Below are 15,703 nucleotides of genomic sequence, written 5' to 3' on the forward strand. Positions count from 1 at the left end.
AGATAGATAGATAGATAGATAGATAGATAGATAGATAGACAGTAATAGTAAGACAGGTTATAGACTGCACACTGTATATCTTACATACAGTCAGGGTAATACATACTGTACACATAGGGTAATGTGAGAACTGACCAGAGTTCCTAGAGCGATGATGGACAAAAACTACAAGATATATAAAAAGGATATAAATATAAATTACAAAAAAAGAGAAATGGGGTAAATTGCAGTTCAGCCATTGGTGTACAATTTTATATGTGACAAAGTCACAGTGCGACAGGTATTAATTGTTTCAAGACTTATAACTTCATGGTAAATATTAAACTGAAACTGAAATTTTGTATTTGCGTTGCATGAAATAATTTATTTTAATCAGACTGACATTAAACCGTACTATCCACACTATACGTTTTTCTTAATTACAAAGTTTTTATGGTCACCTTTATTTATAAGCAATATAAATTTAACAAAGTGTAAACAGCATGTATGTTGTTGCTGCTGCTAAGGAAATAATCCCATCTTGTTACTGAATGTGACATTACCGAGCGCCGTCGAACCCCATGTGTTCCCCGCCCAAGTGGAGCTAGCCGCCGACTTCTCGGGCTGGTCCCCGGCGGAAACAGCCGTCCGGGTGGCCCTCCTCCTGGAGGGCGACGCGCTCCAGGCGTTGGAAGACCTCCGGGCTGATGAGCGGAAGGACTGGGCGAAGCTGCGGGAGTCGCTCCACTTCCGGTTCGGCGCGGGTGACCGTAAGGAGGCCACGTGCGAGGAGCTAGAGACCCGCGAGCTACCCGGGGTTACCCGGAATTCAAGCACGACAAGCAGGAAGAGCTAGCTCGTTGCGCACACCTGTGGACCTTGTGTTCGGGCCACCTTCACAATCGGATTAACCCACGAAGCCTGGGTTAGATTATTTTTGTTCCCTAAAAGACAAACTGTTTCGTGTCCACGAGTTGGCGCGTAGACACTTGACGGACGCTGGTGTTAAGCAGCGCCGCTTGTATGATACTCATAGCCGGGGGCGAGACTTTGCTACTGGGGAGCAGGTTGGGGAGTATTTCCCTGGAAGGAAAAAGGGGGCTCTCGCCTAAGCTTATGTCTCACTGGGTGGGCCCCTTTACGGTAATTGCCCAGCTCTCCGATGTAGTCTACTGGGTGCAAAAAGACTCTGGCGTTCACAACGCCAGCGCCGACCACCGTCACGCTTCCAGGACTGAGTTCGCCATCGTGACCAGGGACAGTCACAGCTCGGGTGGGGGCAGTGTGGCATGGGCGGGGTTTCGACTAGCAACCATCATGCTTTGCGGGAGGGGTTGTTATGTGTTTACCCTGTTGGGGAAGGGTATTTGGGTTAGTGGTTTCGGCCAGGTTGTGTGTGTGTGGGTTAGATGTGTGTTCTATTAAGTGTGGATTCGTGTGTGACTGTTGAATGTGCTGTTCATGCTATTTCGTGCCGGTGCTGAATAAATTACTCCCAGCCATTTGCATTGGGCAGCAAGGAAGCTCACTCGTCTCTCCAAGTTCCTTCTGAGCGATAAAAAAACGCTACAATATCTTTGCATTGAATTGCTGGAATTACATTTTCACTTGAAATATACAACCACAATAAATTGCAGTGGCAAAAAATTTTTTGGCAAAAATTTTTTTTTTTCAGTTTATGTAATTCAACCTGCTATTTTGCTTTGAGAAATTTTGGCACTGTCACTAAAGTGAGGCCTGTCTGTCACTGAAGTGTGGCCTGTGATTGGATGAATATTTTTCTCTTTGAAAATTTCCTCCCTTTTTCTTTTCTTAGCTTTCTTCAACTTTTAATATGCTTTTAACCCCTTTACTGACTACCTGGGTTACCAGGATTACACATCTATACACGTCTATATTTAATGTGTAAATTCACAGCACAGTGAATTGATAAAATATTATCTTCAGTATAAGTTGCTCTTTTTCCACTAGAGTTTAAAGAGATGCGACTCACAGAGGGGTGTGAAGGGAATCTCGAAGTGTTCTACAATGGAACCTGGGGTAATGTATGTCAAGAGAAGATGGACTTAGAAACAGCAAACAAGGTGTGTCGAGAGCTGAACTGTGGAAGACTCGAGCGTTTGGACTCAGCAAGAGCGAGAGTGGAATCTGCTCCTAATTGGCTGGATCATGTGAAGTGCAGGAAACACGACTCTAATCTGTGGCAGTGTCCATCTTCACCCTGGGGACAGAACAGATGTGATAATAGTGATGAAGTGGCTCATATTACCTGCACAGGTATGTGATGTTAGAGATGAGGTGGAAGCATTGTGTAAATGTGAACACACTTTGTAAACACATAAAAAATAAACAGAAAAAGACACAGGACAGCAAATGATATAAAAATTATAAATATTTATCGAAGAGTCAGAATAGATTAGTATAGCAGTGCGTGGCAAGGAAGCAAGAAACCTAGGAGCTTAAATAATACTGATAATTATAAGCTAAAACATAAGTATGAAACAGAAAACTGTGAGCAGAGCACAGCAAAGCACAGCAGATCACCCAAATTAAAATAAAAGTCCTGACACCACAACACAAAGTCCAATCCAAAAACAAAGTTATGAACAACCTTGACAAAAACTCAGTAACGTTAGTCAGCCAGAATGCAAGTACAATGTAAGTAATCGAGGCCAAATTCCACAACCCTTACTCTATGCAAAAATTTACTCCAAAGTTCAGCTGAGACTCATATAAAGCTTTTGCAGTCTCATTAACCTAAATCAAGTAACTATCTTATAATGTTACGTGTATGTAGTAAAAATATAACTTTTTTCTTTCACCGGGGCTAGCCACATGGCTAAGAGGAACTAGCCTTTTGGCTAACTAGATCTAACCATAGGGCTATTTCTTGTGTAGAAAAAGTTACCAAATACACTGGAACTGAAAAAAAAAAAAAAACTGCTTACTTGGATCATCTCTTTGGCTGTTTCTCAGCACTTTCATCATCTTTACAACGAGTAGAGGCTTAAAGTCAACATGTAATGTTACCATCTGCTAGGTATTTTCTCAAACATATAGTCCCCATTCAACTCTCTCCCACTCTCCACATTACTTCATCCATCTGTGCTTCAATTATGGTTACAGGCAGGTTGTCGGATTTTAAAATAAGTGCCTGCCCATACAAGCTGCCTCACTCGCCACACAGGATCCAGCTTTGTGTATGGCTTTTGTGTGTGCCGACCAGCCCCAAAAAATATTAGGAAAGGTTTGGTTCAAATACCAATATCAGAGTCATGCAACATAAATTAATGATGCTGAAATGTAAAGTAGTTTTGCAGAACAAAAGTCTATATGTGTTTTGTTTCTACAGTTAATGAAACAACTTTACATTTGCAAGAAAAATCTGCTTCATCTCCATCGCTGAAACACTGTACAAGTAAGATTGAAAGGTTAAAGCTATTACTATTGTTATGCATTTGCCTTTTTAATGACAGAAGATATTGCTTATGTATTTATGAAGTATTATTTTGTTAAGGAATTAAATGCATTCCTTCTTATAACCATCGGTAGGGCATCAAACCTTTTCTAATGCTGTGAAAATTAAACCAGCGATACAATCAGTATAGAGTGATTAGATAGGATGAGATTCATAACAGCACAAAAACTTTTTGTTTCTGTTGAGCTAAACCATGTTGATTGGAATATAAGGTTCTACTATTATAGTGTTATAATGAGGTGTGTGAGAGAAGCTGTTCTTAAGCGTTGGTGTGTTTTCTCATGTGTGATGTGTGTGATGTAGAGCACTGGTCTCTTAGGCTGAGTGGAGGAAAGGGAAGCTGCTCTGGGAGGTTGGAGGTGTATCATAACGCTACGTGGGGCTCCGTTTGTGATGATCAGTGGAACATCAGGAACGCTCAGGTGGTGTGCAGACAGCTGGGCTGTGGCTCGGCGCTGAGTGCTGATAGGAATGTTAGCTTTGGTCCTGGTGAAGGGACTATCTGGCTGAACAGAGTGAAGTGTCGAGGGGATGAGATTCACCTGTGGGACTGTCATCATTCCCTGAAGAAACACACTGACTGCTCTCATGCTCGAGTCACCTGTGCAGGTCAGAGGGGTGTGATAAATTTTTAGCTTGCTCTCTCCACTCAGTACACTTTTCTCATAGGGTTAAAAACACAAACTATTACATGAACTCATTTTGTTATTTCTCTATGTGCAGAACTAATAGTGTCCAGTGTTATTACAGAGGTATCACAGTCTACTGATATTAAAATCTTGTCAACAGCAAACACAACAGGTACAATTTGTTTGCATCCACCATTTTTTTTTTAATTCATGACCACACTGTCCTAATTTTTTTTTTTTAATAATTTGATTTTAGTAAGTGATTACATATGTATTACTACATCATCTGGAGCTCCATCTGTGTTGGGAACGCTGTTCTTCCTGGCCTTAATACTGCTGGTGGCACTGCTTTACCAGAACAGAGTGCTCAGAAGAGGTACCACACATTCACAGATTTATATCCACTCTACTTTATGGAAACTGGCCTCACTGGCCCAGTCCTAGACTAAATTAGATATTAAATAAATATCTGTAAGTTACACAGAGTGATTGTAATGGGTTAGACCGCATGGGCGGCACCATGAAGCACAGACACAAGACGAGGTCTTACAGAAAAAAGTGTCATTTATTTAGAAAAAGGGGGAAGGAAAGGGTTAAAGAAGGGAAGACAGAAAGAAAGGGAAAAGAAGGTGATGCACGTGCAGGTCTTGTTGGCATGCGGTTGACAGGCTGGTAAGTGGTGACGGTGTTCTAACACAATTCTCTCTGCAGCCTTTTCCCCTTCGGTGGCAGGGATGCGAAGGTGGGAGCTGGCGCAGCTTGTTCACGTGCTGTCCTCTGGCGGAGATCAAAGGGGCGGCATTTCCCCTTTTTAAAGTCTCTGGGGTGCATCACATTGCCCCGCTCATGTGCCACTACTGTATCTTTTAAACCGTCCACCGCATAGCAAAAATCTAGCTTCCCAACAGACAGACCCCGAGCTACAATCACCGCTGTGTTCTATAGCGCAGAGAGAAGTCCAGGATCATTAGCGGCACCAGCTCACCAGCCGTGACTGATTCCGCGGCCCTGCTCCTTCACATACCTGGGGGGGGGTCTGACTAGTGAGCAAGGCGTGAGCAAGGAGCGATAGTAAATTTGACACGTGACAGTGATAAATTTTAAATATATTGGCTTTTTTGAACCATTTGTTATGAGACTCATGAAGAAATGGATTCAGTTTGCTAGATAACTTAAATATGGGACATTAAAGCAATGAAAAAAAGGTCATGTAACCCGATGAGTCCAGATTGAGTCTATACCAGAGCAATGGGCGTGTCAGGGTAATAAGAGAAGCGCATAAAGTGATGCCCCCATCATACATAGTTTCCACTGTACAGGCCTTTGGGGGCAGTGTTATGATCTGGGGTTGCTTCAGTTGCTCAGGTCTAGGCGCAGAAACATTATATGAATAAAGTCAGCAACAAAATGAAGTCAGGTGTTGACCTGAATATACTGAATGGCCTGATTATCACATATACTGTATGGAGTTTTTCTACACTGATGGCTATATTCCAGGAGCATTTTTAACACCACAGTTCATTGAGCACCATAATCAAAGCTAAAGGCAGTGTGTGTGTGTGTGTGTGTGAAAAATATTATTATTGTTATTATTATTATTATTATCTCTCAGGTCTTTATAAGATTCAGCCTGAGGTCATCTATGAGGAGATCAATCATATACAGCACACAACCTATGAGGCAATTAACCACAGATACATAAGCAGAAGAATCACGAGCTCCACTCAGAGAGGTAAGTGATATGTGGACTGTTCTACATCACACTTATTGTATTTTATTATAATAAGTAAAATGTGTGTAAGAGGAAATGTGCAGTTAGAGTACATGTGGTGTAGAGACAGGATTCTGCTGATAAACATCCATTAACGCTTCTGTGCAAGTATGTGTGGGGGAGGGGGAGGGTGCTTTCCTGAACCCCCTTCCTTTCTCTTTTCCTGTGTGTGTGTGTGTAAATGTTATTCATACCAGCTAAATGTAAATAAACAAAATGTATGTGAGGAGAAATGTGCAGTTACAGTACATTTTGCTGATAAACATCTATTTTCTAATTTTATGAAAGTTTTCCGTTGTAGCATGCTTCTCTCTCTCTCTCTCTCTCTCTCTCTCTCTCTCTTTCCTTCTGTGTATGTGACTTCCTGTACAGGTGCACTTCTCTTCCACATACTGTGCTGTGTGTGTCGGTTGAGTGTATTGGGGGGGGGCATATGTGTGCGTTTGTGTCCGCGATGTCTTACATTTTGTGGAGTGTTAAGTTAGAAGGATGTTAGGAAAGTCAAGTCTTTAAACATCAGTGTGTGTTTCAAGTGTCCTATAATAACCCTACACATGAATATGTGTTTTCCGTGTGTGTGTGAGTGAGTGAGTGATTTCTTTTTTGAACACATTTGTGATTGTACTGCTCTGCTCTCCTCCATCAGGAAGTCTCCTGTCTGACGAACAGCATTCTGGGTATGAGTATATGGATGATGAGCTTCTTTCAGGTTTGAAATAAATAAATCATTAATTAATTATAAATGATTAAATTAATTAATTACTTAGTTTAAATTTAATAGTGCTTATTTTTATTTAATTGCATTCTATGTATAGTATATACACAAATCAGCCATAACACTAATCTCACCTGCCTAATATTATGTAATTCTCCTTCATGATTCAAGAGCTTTTTAATTACTTTTTAACTTATTACAGTTTTTCTCAACTGCTTTCAGTCATTTCTCAGATCAGAATTGAAGTTTGCAGATCTTGATGTGCATTTCTCAAAACAACACGTACAAACTGCACAACATAATGGATAAAAAGCGCATCACCTGCTCAAAATGCTTTGTCTTTTGTGCAAAAGTGTGTTTTTTCATCAATCATTGTGTCAGAGGCAGCAGAATTCCATGTATGTGTTAAGGTTAGGGTATGTAAAAATGTTGCCTGGTCTGATGAGTCTCGATTTCTGTTAAAACATTCAAATGGTACAGTCAGAATTTGGCGTAAACGGAATGAGAACATGGATCCATCATGCCTTGTTACCACTGTGCAGGCTGGTGGTGGTGGTGTAATGGTGTGGGGGATGTTTTCCTGGCACACTTTAGGCCTCTTAGTGCCAATTGGGCATCATTTAAATGCCACGGGCTACCTGAGCATTGTTTCTGACCATGTCTATCCCTTTATGACCAACATGTACCCATCCTCTAATGGCTACTACCAGCAGGATAGTGCACCATGTCACAAAGATCTAATCATTTTAAATTGGTTTCATGAACATGATAATGCGTTCACTGTACTAAAATGGCCCCCACAGTCACCAGATCTCAACCCAATAGAGCATCTTTGGGATGTGGTGGAACGGGAGCTTCGTGCCCTGGATGTGCATCCCACAAATCTCCATCAACTGCAAGATGCTATCCTATCAATATGGGCCAACATTTCTAAAGAATGCTTTCAGCACCTTGTTGAATCAATGCCACGTAAAATTAGGCAGTTCTGAAGGCGAAAGGGGGTCAAACACCGTATTAGTATGGTGTTCCCAATAATCCTTTAGGTGAGTGTATATATATATATACAGTATATATATATATTAGGCCCATATTAGGCCTTCATCATAAAATTCATTATGTTCTTTGCACTTTTCATGCCTTAATATGCCAAAACTGGTAACTGTCAAAGTTACCCAGATCCCCAAAACCCACGTTTGACCAAACACATCCCATTCCCTGAGAAGGTTTGGTCAGGAGGCATGCCAACAGTACTTTTTTTTTTTTGTCACAGCACTTCCAGTCAGCCAGTTCACCTTGTCATACCAGTGATTTTTGCACCAGATCAATTTTGGGCATTGGTCTGCCCTGCCGTTTAATTCTAAGTCTCTCCTCGTAAGGAAGACAGGTCAACAATATTAGCACTGTCTGCGTCTGCCATTATGCACAGCTTGCTAGCTGACTAGTTTCCCATTCCACGAGCTACTTTAATTATATAAACGAACTAACTTTACGCTGAAAATGCTGAAACAAGGAGCAAAGTCAAGAACGCTATAATATGTTTTTTTTATTATTATTTAAAGAAGCATTTGTACAAACAACAAAAAAAATACCTGAGCTTCCCTGGAAGTGATGATTTTGGTCCATTTATCCAATTACCGTCCAGCTTTTCTGCAGTGAAAAAAAGCTCCTCTGTGCCCATAGAGCTCCAGTGAAACTGGGCTTCAGGAGGGTTTAACACGCTGTGCTGCACGGAAATGTATGACAAGAAAATCGCGTCAAACAATCTACAATAAATACCTGATTCTGAATGAGCTAGTCATGAAGTTAAATGCGTTCTAGCGCACTCTTATTAAAACCAATATAAATACGACAGTGCATATATGAGCATTTATTTTTTGACATAGTAAAGGAAGTGAAGCTTCCCTTGTAGTCTTAGAGCAGCTGCCACTGATATTATATATATATAAATATACCCAGCAAAAAAAGAAACGTACTCTGACTTTAAACTGCTTTTACTTTCAGTAAACTTAATGTGCAAACATTTGTATATGTAAATGTTTCCCAATGTGTCCCTGAATAAAGGGAGGCTCAAAATCAAAAGTACCAGTCAGTATCTGGTGTGGCCACCAGCTGCTTGAAGTACTGCAGTGCATCTCCTCCTCATGGACTGCCTATTGCGGACAGTCTGAGCACTGATGGAGGGATTGTGTGTTCCTGGTGTGACTCGGGCAGTTGTTGTGGCCATCCTGTACCTGTCACGCAGGTGTGATATTCGGATGTACCGATCCTGTGCAGGTGTTGTTACATGTGGTCTTCCACTGCGAGGATGATCAGCCGTCCTTCCTGTCTCCCTGTAGCGCTGTCTTAGGCGTCTCACAGTGCGGACATGGCAATTTATTGCCCTAGCATCATCAGCGGTCCCCATGCCTCCCTGCAGCATGCCTAATGCACGTTCACGCAGATGAGCAGGGACCCTGGGCATCTTTCTTTGAGTATTTTCACAGTCGGTAGACAAGTCTCTTTAGTGTCCTGCGTTTTTAGAACTGTGACCTTAAATGCCTACTTTCTGTACGCTGTTAAGGTCTTAACGACCATTCCACAGGTGCATGTTAATTAATTTATTATGGTTAATTGAGCAGGCATTAAAAACATTGTTTAAACCCTCTACAATGAAGATCTGTAAAGTTATTTGGATTTTTACAACATTATTGTTAAAATACACAGTCCTGAAAAAGGGATTTTTTTTTTTTTTTTTGCTGAGTATATATATATATATATTTATATATATATAGTGTGTGTGTGTGTGTGTGTGTGTGACCCTGCCAAATCAGTCTTTATGAGATGCACCTCTGAGCTATTTTACAAAACTGGTTGATCATTGGTTAATCTAGAGTTGCACATGTTTTAACGAAGGTGAAGACTCACCTGAGAGCACTTTCTCAATTCTGGACATATTTCTTAGCAAACATTCTACAATTTGTAGAAATCTGTACATGTTCACTCATTTTGATAGTACAGACTTCTAACCTAAGAAAAAGACTAATTGGTTTAGTGGTTGTGACATTTCAGCTGAGAACCAGGACAAGTTTTTTTGCACAGCAGGACAAAAGCAACAAGAATTGTCAAAAACAGCTGACAGATGTACAGAACCATTTGCATGTTGTCCAAAAGCAATTGTAATTTGATGAAAACAACAAGACAGTGCTGATATGATGTAAAAAAACTAACAACAGGATCTGTCGGTGGAACGAGTAGTTTTGAGAAATGCAGTTCCCTTTCAAAAGCTACACTCGATGCTGCATAAAAATGCTATGGGAACATCTTTTTTTGTTGCCGGTTGTGAAGCATGTGTGTGTCAAATGCGTTAAATTTTTGGCTTATATAACATTGGTCAGGTGACATCATCTAATGAAGTGCACCTGCATGTTATAAATAGGAGTGAACCGGAAGCATTCCTCAGATCTTTTTGTCTTCAGGACTGCATTGTGTTTGCGTGTGATGTGTGCAAGCGAATTTAAAAGTCTTAACTTACCGATATAGTGGAGTTTGTTAGGAGATCCGTACCTCCGCGTGATAGATCTCTTTTGGAGCGGGATCTCCACACCGCTGTTTCGAGTGGTTCACACGTGGCTCGCATTCTTTAAAGAGAAACTGCGAGCCACAGCGCATTCCTAGGGTTAAACAGTGCAATCTGGCAGACGTGCACGAGACGGAATTCCCCTTTCTCTCACCAGATCAGAAAGTTTTTTCGTCCACTTCTCAAGCGCGCCTCTCTCAGATAGACAGATATCTCTCTCCTGGGACATCATCCTCCCTGAAAATGCACACACTCCCCACCAAGCTGCGTAGACTGACATATTCCCAGTGGGGAAAAGCTTTCAGGCAGCGGATCAGGCTAATGCTTCACTGCACACCATGGCCATTAACTCTGTTACCACTAGGTTTCGGGAGGCGAAATTATATGAACAAACCTTCGGGAAATTCTTTCCCCGCCATGCACAAGAGTCTGACTCTCACGAGGCGTGAAGCACAGAAGGAGAGTGTTATGAGCCGGGCACCCCCTCGTAAGACTGGTTTTCAAGAAATGTTAGTTCTTCGGCCTTTCCCTGCCATGTTTCAGGATACCGAACATCTATCTATGTCTATGAAGTGGTTGTGGATTCTCTGGGCATTCGCGCGCTTTGCCTTTCTGATGGTCATTGGTGCACTTGTTGATGTAGCTGGTCACTGATGACGTGTACTCCTCCAAGTCAGTGAAGTCGCCGTAAGGTGCAGCCTCCCTAAACATTTCCAGTCAGTATTCTCGAAACAGTCCTGAAGAGCAGAGATGGCTCCTGCTGGCCAGGTTTTCACCTGCTTTAGGACCGGATTTGAACGCCTTTCGAGTGGTCTGTATGCTGAAATTAGCATTACAGAGATGTGGTCTGAGTAGCCGAGGTGGGGGCGGGGCTCTGCCCGATATGCACCAGGGATGTTTGTGTAAACAAGATCCAGCATGTTTTCCCCTCTCGTTGCAAAGTCCACATACTGATGGAAGCTAGGAAGCACTGACTTGAGATTTGCATGGTTAAAATCTCCAGCAACACGCAACAATAAACTGAAGCACTTCCTCCAGCAGTTGAGGGGCTACGATGTCCTGGTGCGGGTGGACAACACTATGGTACAGTGGTTACCTAATTGGAATGTTGGATCTACCGCCGCGGCGCTCGGCGGTAATATTTGGCTTTGTGCGTTTGCTGGCTTTTACCGCTGAGTGGCGCTATATAACTACAGACTGACGTCTCATGCCTTAGTTCATTCTCTGCTGGATTAATGAGACACACTCCTTTAGAACTGCACGTAGTAGCGTATAAAATCAAGTAAAACATTTTAGTTAAACAAATTCATAAGTTTAACTAAGGCTGAGAGGAGGAGCTGGCCGTTCGGTCGGGGTCTGGGCTGGTGGTCCTTTCCGCTGCTGCGGGGACCAGGGGGGGTCTTTCTGTCCCCACGACGGAGGGAAGTGGGTATATGGGGAGTGTGAGTGTGTATACTGTCTATTTTTGTGTGTCTACATGTGTGAGTGTGTGAATATTTGTTTGTGTGTATGAGGGTGGGAATGTATGTTTGTGTATGTGTGTGCCTGGCTGTCTACGTTTAGGTGTCAGGTCAGGTCCTAGACTCCACCTCTCTCAACATTCCAGGCCCCCCCTGCTTTGCCACCACACACAGCTGTGGGGTGCTCCCAGCCGCTGGTGGGTTGTTGGTTTCTGGCTCCGGGGCGGGGCGCTCGGGTGAGCGCTGGCTCACCCGCGGCGGTCGCTGGGCGGAATCTGGCTCTCCTGGCTTGGCTGGGCACCGGCTGGTGGATGGGGGGGGCCCTGGGATCTCTGGACCCAGGGACCGGACTGCCTCGGAGTGGACGACCACCGGCGGAGCCTGCGGTCCTGTCACCACGGCCCCCTGGGGCGTCTACACTGGGGCTGCTAGATGACCCCCCTCTGGGCTCTCCGCTGCCCCTTTCGGGGTGGGGGGGCTGTCCCTGCGGTGGTTCTCCTGAGTCTCCTGTGCTCTGGGGGGCCTCTGGATGTCTGGGACCCGTGTCTCCGCCGTATCTGCTCCATGCCTCGCGAGACGGGACTGTGGTCCCCCACACACACTATTAAACATTTACATGGAGGAGCCCTATGAACACAAGCGCGCTCACACACACAGGTGTGCACACAAACGTTCACACTGGTGTACAAACAGGTGCTCACACACACACTGTCTTTGCTGTTGCTTCAAAACAAAATGTTTATTTCAAAATATTTTATTAATCAACAGGTTTTGGGATTTGTGGTTTGCCGCGAGTCGTGCAGGTGTTGGTTGTGGCTGCGGTTTCTCTGCTGTTGTGTCTTCTGTTGTTTTTTTTCTCTTTTTCTTCGGCAGGTGCGGAAGCAAATTTTGATTGTATTCTCTCCCCCCTCCCACCCCCCCTCCCTTTTTTTTTTTTTTCTTCTCTTTTCCCTTTTTTTTTTTTTTTTTCCCCCTCAATTGTTTGTTTGTTTATTTATTTTTATTCCCTTTTTTTTTTTTTTTTTATTTTTACTCTCTTCTCTTTTTTTGGTCCCCCGGTCTTGTCTGTTATAATATGGGAAACAAAAAAAAAAAAAAAAAAAAAGAAATGGCTGTGAATGATGATAGAACAGCTACACATACACTTTATGTGTTATCTGTGATACTGACAGGCCGGGAAAAAAAAAAAAAAAAAAAAAAAAAATTCATAATCACAGTACTAAAATTACAGTACAAATGTAGAATTCAAATTAAATTAAATCTTATTGGGATCAAATTTAACACTAGAAGCGCTGAGCAGCGGTCATTTGACCGCAAGGGGGTAAAAAAAAAAAATACTTTACACTCGATCAAATTCCAGGACCCTCCTTTCATGACTTTTCCTAGTTCTGTGAGCTTAATCACCCTGTATGCTTACATTTTCAAAATCGCACCAGTAAAAGCCAGTATAAAGCTATTTTGCTCTTATTTACGTGAAATCGCTGACAGCTGCGCGCCGGTCATGCCGTTTCCTGCCTTTTCCAACCTGCGATTCTCATTTCTCTCAGCAGATGGCGCAAGGAATCGCGCCAACTATCTATGCGTCATTCAGTGTGTATATGTAACTATCTCAGGTTTCATTTCATATATGCAGTTTATTTTATATATATATTGGTTTACATATTACATATGTAATGACCCCTCCTGAGGATATAAAGCCTCATTATTGAATTCAAATAAATTAGATCTACCACAGCAGATAATAAACTGCTATGTCATAACCGAAGCAAACACCACGATTATGCCTCGTTTTGTTTAGTGTTGCGAGGCAATGGACCACGCGCCTAATCGGCGGGAACGTGCCTCACTTGGCCACGGTGTATTATAAACCTGCGAAATGTTTCACTGCTTATGCTCATGTAATAAAAGCGAGGGAAATGTGTGATGTGTGGCCACCGAATGAGAACCAATCAAAGATATTGGTAACTACACTGAGTGTAACATCTGCAAAGTGACACTAAACAGCTGAACAACTTCACTTTTCTGTTTACCTCTGAGAAACGAAAAGCTGTATTTTGTTTGTTTATATTTAGAATGTTTATAAAAGTACAAGAAGTAGGTGCGCACACACACACACACCTCATGCTATATATATATATATATATATATATATGTGTGTGTGTGTGTGTGTGTGTGTAATCAAGGCTGGCTCTATTCAGGGGCAACTAAATGTCTGCACATGTTAATATATTCCTAAAATTAATATATTACAAGTTGATAAACTGATCTGCGGTGGCAAAAAAAATCCGCTGAAAAAGGGACACTACACAATACGGTATTAGATGTCCCTCATGTCTCTGTCCCTCTGCTGTGCGTATTCATTCACAGGCTGCAGCGCACGCACGCGCACGTGCACACACACCTCCCCTGAAGCAGTTGCAGCGTTTTTTCAGTACAAGCACAGAGATGAGTATAAGAATACAATAAGGTAACAGTTTGGTCTGTGTAGTTAGTGCCCTTGTATAGAATAAATAAATGAATAACACATTCCAACCACCTCTCAAGAGAGTGCCATAGTTTTGCAAAAATACTTGCAAAACATCAGCATACATTGGAGGGAACTTCTGAGGTGGTCAGTAGTTGATGGCACGGTCGTTCGGAGGGGGTTGTGATCACACCTACAGTTCTTTTTATTCTAAGCTGTCGGTCAAATATCTCTCCACTTGAAATGGAAGCACAAAATTGAGGGGCAACATGCAAGAAATTTCAGCTTTCGACGCACAGTATAAGCTGTTTATAAAGAAAACACTGTTTGTTTTTTCATTTTGTAATCTCTCTCGTATTTACCTTGTACTGTACAATGTATCGTAATTTTTTTTATGAATTGCTGTAAATAAACTACATATGCAGTTGATTTACCAGAAAGGACTTTTCAGTTTTTTGTGTGCTAAACTAAACTTCAGGGTCAAGTAATAGCAATTTTATTTGAAAAGTCTATATATATATATATATATATATATATATATATATATATATATATATATATATATATGTATATGGGGAAAGATTAAGAAACACACTGAAGCGGAATCTGAACGAAACAATGTTGATAAGTTTAAGCTTAGATTAATATATCAACTGCTTCAAAGTCTTTTCACTCCGTGACCGCTGAGTGTGGATACAGACCAAATATTTATATATATATAGCATGCATCTTTATACATTTGGTATCTGCATCTACATTTTCTGTTGCATGTATAAAATTAGTTTCAGCTGAAACTCATGATCAATGCTGTTGGGGTACTTATGTAGTGATAATTAGTTTCTGCCAAATCACTAAAACTAACAATAGACTATGAGAGGTGGTTGGAAGGTGAAGTTGTTCAGCTGTTTAGTGTCACTATGTCATAAACAGTGAAACAACGTAGATTCATCGCTGTGCTTGTTGTAACTGAAAAGACGCTGCAACTGCTTCAAAGTCTTTCCACCTCGTGACCGCTGAAATCCGACACGACACTACGTTAGGCTACGTCTTGACTCATTTGCATATCGACGGTCATTAGATGTTGACCGAGGGCTCAGGGGAGGTGTGTGTGTGAGTGTGTGTTTGCGCGCGCCCCTACTTTGTGTACTTTTATAAACATTCTAAATATAAACAAACAAAATACAGCTTTTCGTTTCTCAGAGGTAAACGGAAAAGTGAAGTTGTTCAGCTGTTTAGTGTCACTTTGCAGATGTTACACTCAGTGTAGTTACCAAAATCTTTGATTTAGTTCTCATTCGGTGGCCACACATCACTTCCACATTTCCCTCGCTTTTATTACATGAGCATAAGCAGTGAAACATTTCGCAGGCTTATAATACACCGTGGCCAAGTGAACCACGTTCCCGCCGATTAGGCGTGTGGTCCGTTGCCTAGCAACACTGAACGAAACGAGGCATAATCGTGGTCATTGCTTCGGTTATGATATAGCATAGTTTATTATCTGCTGGGGTAGATCTGATTTATTCAAATTTAATATTGTTTTAGCGATAATTTCACGGAAGCGAGTTCAGAACTAAATCACTGCTCCGAGACATTCAGAAGCTTCAAATAGAATGAACAAACTAATAAATTTTCTCCATACGATATAAAA

The 15,703-nt window shown here is 41.9% G+C and overlaps 1 protein-coding gene across 1 annotated transcript in view; it reads left to right on the forward strand.

Annotated features, from left to right (window-relative positions):
- LOC128534662 (scavenger receptor cysteine-rich type 1 protein M130-like) overlaps positions 1–15,703 on the forward strand; it is a 44,273-nt gene that overhangs the window by 13,012 nt on the left and 15,558 nt on the right. Inside the window, exons 10-16 of the mRNA XM_053509110.1 lie at positions 1,951–2,256; positions 3,332–3,397; positions 3,761–4,066; positions 4,181–4,258; positions 4,343–4,462; positions 5,699–5,818; positions 6,504–6,566. Of these exons, the coding sequence (XP_053365085.1) occupies positions 1,951–2,256; positions 3,332–3,397; positions 3,761–4,066; positions 4,181–4,258; positions 4,343–4,462; positions 5,699–5,818; positions 6,504–6,566 (1,059 nt within the window). The remainder of the gene's footprint in view (positions 1–1,950; positions 2,257–3,331; positions 3,398–3,760; positions 4,067–4,180; positions 4,259–4,342; positions 4,463–5,698; positions 5,819–6,503; positions 6,567–15,703) is intronic.

Source organism: Clarias gariepinus, chromosome 12, assembly GCF_024256425.1.
Source record: "Clarias gariepinus isolate MV-2021 ecotype Netherlands chromosome 12, CGAR_prim_01v2, whole genome shotgun sequence".
NCBI lineage: Eukaryota > Metazoa > Chordata > Actinopteri > Siluriformes > Clariidae > Clarias > Clarias gariepinus.